At 30.3% G+C, this 6,733-nt stretch overlaps 1 protein-coding gene across 1 annotated transcript; it reads right to left on the minus strand.

The window, feature by feature from the left end:
* Nucleotides 1-523: 523 nt before the first annotated feature.
* Nucleotides 524-5,243, minus strand: LOC122586674 (low affinity sulfate transporter 3-like). The gene is made up of 6 exons (XM_043758656.1): nucleotides 5,041-5,243; nucleotides 2,088-2,374; nucleotides 1,535-1,728; nucleotides 1,364-1,443; nucleotides 1,207-1,283; nucleotides 524-1,077 (listed from the first exon to the last, which is right to left on the minus strand). The coding sequence occupies exons 1-6, from the start codon at nucleotides 5,105-5,107 to the stop codon at nucleotides 949-951; spliced, it is 834 nt and encodes a 277-aa protein (XP_043614591.1). The 5' UTR covers nucleotides 5,108-5,243; the 3' UTR covers nucleotides 524-948.
* Between the last annotated feature and the right edge of the window lie 1,490 nt (nucleotides 5,244-6,733).

Raw genomic sequence — 6,733 nt, forward strand, 5'->3', positions numbered from 1 at the left:
AATTTATTTATTATTTTTCTTAATCTCATCTTTTAGTTTTTATAAAATATCACATGATTAAAAAGATTTTTAAAAGATTGTTTAGAAGAATTAATTATTTTTCCTTATTAATTGAAGTTTGAATTTATGCAATAAAAACAAAAGGCAAAAATAATAAGATCTTATATATGATTTTCATATTATAGATAATGCTTTTCTAAACTACGTAAATATTTAGATTTATTAAATGGGTTTTGCTAATTTGGATCGAGAAATAAGTAATATAAAATTACAAAACAAATATTTGCATTTATTATTTATTTAGATTTTAGAATAGTAACTATTACCTAAGATTGTTGGAGCTACACTTAATGTGAGCTTATCTCTTATTGCAAAAGCCATGTTTTACTCAGTTACGTTGATATCGTGTTGATGTATTTGGAAAACAAGAAACAAGTTTTATTTTTAGTGAGACTTCTTTGTCTAAAGAAAATCCCATTGATGTGGGAGAACTAGAAGAGTTTTTTTATCAACGAATTAGCAGTTAGCAAACGGTAAATTCAAGTGGGTAGTATATAGACTTCAATTCACGATTCACGTTTTCTCGTTAGCGCCACCAAGGAAAACCTTTGGGAATACCACTCTGAAAAGGAAACCCCTTGAAAAGACTCAAATCGAAGAAGTCAATGAGAGGAAACCCCTACCCCACATTGTAACATGGGTGGCCATTCCTCCAAAGCTAGGTGAGTTATAAAGGTGAATTGAAAGTAAGCCTTCAGTGAGGGGCTTATGTCAACTTTAAAAATTTTAAAACAAGGCTAGTGAAATTGTTATAATTCAACAAAAACTAAAATTCATTCTTCATACTGTTGGACGAGTTCGGCTTTTAATGAAATGGTTGAGGGATCAACCGCGGTTACTAGACGTCGAGGATACAAACGTTGGTCAATAATTGCCAGGACAGTTGAACTAGGAACTACCTAAGGAATCAACAGCTTCAGAAACAGTGAGGAAGATGCAGTCTCTTCCAATTTTATCAACGAACTTTGCAAGCTTTAGCTTGTGAATCACTCGCCATTTTGGGCTCGTGATGACTAACTGCAAGCAAACGTTAAAATCTCATCTACATTGTACAGTACAAGTAACGGCATAAAGGTTAATTATGGACTATATCAACATGAGAGTAAATAGTCATCAATCACATATATAGGGTGATTGGAATCTCACTTTGATGCCTTTTGAAAGCAACTTCTTATTGGTTTCTTCCAATGCTATAATTCCAGCGTAATCAATATTCGTCACACCTACATATACCATGAGAAAATCACGGTCCCTGAATCAAAAAAACAAAGTTTGTCATATATTATGGATTATATTTGCTTACTGGACATGTCGAGGATTACTCCAGTGATAGGTGTTTTCATAGCTTCTTTTTCTTTCTCTTCGGCTACCCATTTCAGTATCCTTAAACAAGATTAGTAAAAACAGAACGAAAAAAGATGATGAAACACGTTTCTTGACTAAGTTTTCTGTAAATAGCATATCAAACATATACCTATCTCTAAGGGGATTTGCATTTGTAAAGCAAAGCAAGCCAGAATTGAGGCGGATTATTAGAACACCTGCAACCGGATGAGCCACAGTGTACTGACTAACTTCACAGAAAATATCTGTTCCCGGAAGCCTCCCTAGCTCTTCCACACGAGGTCGTAAAGCACTAAGGTTTATCTTAGCAAATGAAACAGCAACCTGTAGAATATGAAAGCCGTTATTGTTCGTTGAGATGTGTTCTTACTAGTGCTAATGCGAATTGTAGCTTTCTGTTGTTAAAACTTGGTTACAAATTCCGATTATTAACACAACCTATAGTCTAAATTTAAACAGATTTAGAGAAAATATAAGTTGATATTTTCGTCAGTTATCTGTTCACAGTCACAAGATGATTTCAACTACTCTGTCATGTTTCAGTGTTGTTATTTTAGAAATGAAAGCACCTTCTTAAGGGCTCAATCCACTCGATATAGTTTAACTTATATGAGTAATATTTTCGTTATGGCAGCCATTTTGGGAACCAGATATGAAGTTACTAATAAATCTAACATGCTTACTGCAATCATAAGTCCCATCTCTACCGAAGCAAATAACACACCAAAGAAAGCTCCAGCACAAGCCAAAAAGTCCAATTTGTCGACTTTCCAGATATGATAAGCTTCACTATAGTTAATTAACCCAGGGAGTGCAGATAAAATAATTGATGATAGTATAGCAACTGGAGTGTAGTATAAAAGCCCCGTTAACAGTTGCAGCATTACAATCACAGTGATAGCCATGACTACATTAGACATTGCGGTTTGGCAGCCAGCATAAAAGTTAACAGCAGTGCGTGCAAATGCACCTGAATCAATTAAGCCAAGAGTAAAAGTTAAATTTATGTTTCTTGTTAGTTTTTGGCCTCGACTAACTTGTATATATAGTACACATACCGTCAGGTTGTCTTTGAGTATATAAACATTCAAACGCATTTTTCATATTTAAAAAAGAATCCAAGATCCTACACGCATTGCTATATGTATTTCATTTAAGCATGTTTACATGCGCTATATGTGACTTAATAGTATGATCAAACTTTCTTAAAAGATAAGAACCCAACTGGTTAGTAGAAATCGGTCACTCTGTCAACCATGATATGATAAAGGTTAATCTCCACTCATAGTTAATATCTATCTTAGCAATACTAATAGATATTTTTTTTTAGCGTACTATATATTATAAGAACACATTGCTAATAGTTGAAACTCAAAAACATTTTATATACACTAATATTTATCCTACTAATATTTTCTTCTAATGCATATATTCATAAGCATTTGGAGAATTTATCATTCGCACATTGCAGTCGTATCTTCTCTGTTATACCATTCATCGTCATCAACTGAAATAAATTTTTAATTATAAAAGTCACATAAAACAATAACCAAATCTTATACATTATGTAAAAATATTTTCAGGTATAAAAAACACAAAAACCACATACATCGATCCTGCAAAACATCTCTCCCTCTCTCTCTATATATATATAAATCACACGAAAACTCGGGAAATAATCATGATTTAAATCTCCAAAACACTATTTTAATGAGCTATGAATTATATTTTCAAACCCTATTCTGAAATCCCATTATATATATATATATATATATATAACTCTTATAAAAAAGTAGTTAACCAAGCTTTTTAAAGCCCTCTTGCAATCTAAAACTATATTGAAAAAATGCCACATAGGATTTTATCCTATGTGTCAACTCCATATTTTTTTCAAAAATAAACTATATATTTAGAAAAAAATGAACTTATATATATATATATATACTAGGTGTTTTACCCGCACGATGTGCGGTTATTAAATTTATTTTTTGAAAATAAGTTTGACACGGATAATAAAAAGAATTGGTTTAATGATAAAAAATTTATTAATAATTTTCTTGAACCCGATTAAGTTGACTATACATGTAAAAATCTAAATAATATTTTTTTTTGTCTAAATCAAACGATGACCATAAAAAATTCCATAAACCCCAAAATAGTTTATTAATATTTATATTTGATGAGAATTTATTAAAATATCTTTGCCATATATAGAATTTTTGGAATTCATTAAATATGTTTAAATAAGATAATTATTATAAAAATTTATAAAAATGACACATGGGATAAAAGCTTATATGTCAATTTTTAAAAATAGCTTTAAATTGAAAGATGTTTTAAAATGTTAGGATAACTACTCTTTTAATAGATATATAGATATATATATATATATATTAATTAATAAATAAATAAATATATTGTAGAAATCTAAGATCTTCTCATTAAATAAAATGATATCTTCTCTTTAACTAAAAAATCACGTCTATACCTAATGATATTTCATTATCTTTTTTATTCAACATTACATAAAGTTCTTTTCCTTTTTTTCTTATGATGATTATATGGAAGTTTTCAAAACTATATGAATATACAAAAATAAAACAAATAAATAAAACAAATTAAGTGTAAAAAATAGATTTAATTAGTTAAAAGATAACATTTGGTGTATACCTTCTTCTTTGCCAATAGCCGGTAAGTACAAATAAGATGGGTTCATGGTAAACGTACAACTAATTAATACACTTTAACAAAAACCCTTAGGGTTTCGTTTAGCAAAACCCAAAAAAAAAATTGAGTCATATATATTCAAGTAATTGTAAATCACCCGGAGTCCGAGACCTACCCCACCCTTAAACCAAATTCTACATCCTAATTTTCTTTTTCATTCTCTTTTGGAACGGCACATTCTACCTCTTCTGGATTAGTCAATTAGATTAAACAAAAATTAAAACCACCATGGTGTTGATAATCCATTTCTAAAAATCGCAGCAACACCTTCAAATGAATATAACTGTTTTACTTTTTGGATGTTAAGAAGAACATTCAACACATAAGGCATAGTCAAATTATCCTCTTTGAATTATATATCCAGCCAATTGTAACTTTTCATGTGACTTTTAACTTTTTTGGAGAGAAATGTAGTGGAATTGTCTCTCTACATTAATGATCAAATTGTATATCTTTGAGTTCTGTTGTAACAAGACGACTACATGATACATGTTCTAGATGTAGATCATTTAGTGGCAACAAAAGGCAAATTACTAGAATTACTAGAAGAAAAACATATTACTAAATTCTTAATGATAATTTAAAGTATAACTTAATAGCTTAAGTCCTTCTATTTCTTTAAGTTCATATTTTGTCAAGCTTTTGGTTGAATCTATTTCTGTTCAACCATATGTTTATATGTTACTAAACTATTTATATAGTTCACATCACGTAATTCTAATGAAATATGTTCGCTATCGTTTCTTCATATATAAAGTGTATTATATAGTTTTTTATACAGCTCGCGCATCGGGCGGGTCAAAAACCTAGTATATATATATATATAACAGTTTTCATGATTTCTATTAACAAATTTTCAAGCAAAGATTTATTAAACTAAAATACAGTGAAACGATCGAGAAATATTACCTGTAATAGGGTGCGGCCAGTGGTATAAAAAAAAAAAAATAGAACCTGCGATGATATCGTGATGCATCTGAGGATTTAGCCATTTATTCAAAATTAAACCCTAAATCTAGGGATTTGAAGTTAGGATGGAAAATAGGAAAGGATTTGGGGAAATTGAAAACATGGGAGATGGAAATTAAAAATAGGAAAGGATCTGGGGAAAATGTTTGCTACCGTGGGGAACATGAGATTCTAACTATCTCTTAAATTTACGCTCGATCGAAATAATCCTTTATTTACAGTGAGTTTCTGAAACGCAACAAAACCTTCGTTGGTTTAACCGGCAAAGATGTCTTGCCTTTATAAGGAAGGTTGCGTGTTCGAAACTGACAACCCATATTTTTTAAATAAAGAGGCTAATTTATGGCTTATTTGTTTATCTTGACACTACATGCTGATGTGGTTGCTCACGTGCCATTTGAATCATTCTGGTGACGCGACATCAGAAAAAGCTGACATGGCGAGCTTAGAGAGCGTTACCCGAGCGTTTTCTGATAGCCTTTTATATATATATATATAGTTATTATTTTGATTTTGATGTTTGAGGACGTGAATTTAATAAAGTCGATCAATTGGGTTAATAGCCTAATGACAAAGAGAAATCGTTCTAATGAATACTTGGATTCAGGAATACTTGGGTTCGAGTCCTTAGGAGGTAAGTTTTACTCCTATTAATCATTATGTCTTTGGCCGAATTAATAAGGGTTTTCCTTTAGTTGGGTAAAGAATTCTCTAACCCAATTAAAACAATATAATTTAGACGTCCCGTTGTGATAGTTTGTAAAAAAAATTGATATTCCAATTTCCTTGGTTATTGACTTGGTTAATTTAGTGATCATTAGGCTATATAAAGTTTCTTTCCTTCTTTCTTAGGCTATATATACAAATTTCGAATTTTAATATATACAAAATAGCTCATGTGGTTTATTTTATCATTATCATCGACTGTTTCACGCTCCAACTAAATGACCAAGATACGTTGAATGTCATTGTTATCTTTACTTTTATTTTTTCCTTATCTACTTTCCGAAGGTCTCCATTTCAAAAAAAATTTTATATAAAGGTTTTTTAACTTATATCACCGACGCATATGTTACACTGTTACCCTAATATTTTTATGACGCTTCCAACTTTTCAAGACGTGCATTCATGATTCACACGTAAAAAAAATAAATAAATTGAATTTTAATTAATATTGATGTATATTATGATATCCTAGAAAATACGAGTAATGGTATTCACTGATTGCATACTAACATTACCTGAAAAAAGCATAATTTAGATTAGCCCTACTCACATACGGTAAAACTGACAAATTCCACTAAATTTTTTTTATCAACTCAAACATAATTTTATTTTTGATAAAACACCAATGAATAAAACATCTGATGCAATTTTCTAAATAATCATATTCAAAGACGATTGAAGTAAACAGGGGTATCCTTTTAGTGTCTTACACGCTTGATGTAATCTCTTATTTTACTTCAGCATCTTGCCGAAGTTTTATTAATGTATATCATTTGGCTGTTAAAAAGTAATTAAAATCCTTTTACCCATATTCAAAGGCAATTGACTTGCCACAAACAAAACTCAATATTTCTGAGTCATTCCTAAAAACAAAGTACTCTATGTTGAAACAATTGCTATAAAAACC

Source organism: Erigeron canadensis, chromosome 2 (assembly GCF_010389155.1).
Source record: "Erigeron canadensis isolate Cc75 chromosome 2, C_canadensis_v1, whole genome shotgun sequence".
Lineage (NCBI taxonomy): Eukaryota > Viridiplantae > Streptophyta > Magnoliopsida > Asterales > Asteraceae > Erigeron > Erigeron canadensis.

Excerpts from the sequence above, each read along its gene's own strand:
- LOC122586674 (XM_043758656.1), bottom strand. The coding sequence starts at position 5,107 with ATGCATCACGATATCATCGCAGGTTCTATTTTTTTTTTTTTATACCAC. Across the intron at positions 1,284-1,363 it reads AGTAATCCTCGACATGTCCA|GTGTGACGAATATTGATTAC; the intron begins GTAAGCAAATAT and ends TGGTATATGTAG. Across the intron at positions 1,078-1,206 it reads TGCTTTCAAAAGGCATCAAA|TTAGTCATCACGAGCCCAAA; the intron begins GTGAGATTCCAA and ends GTTTGCTTGCAG.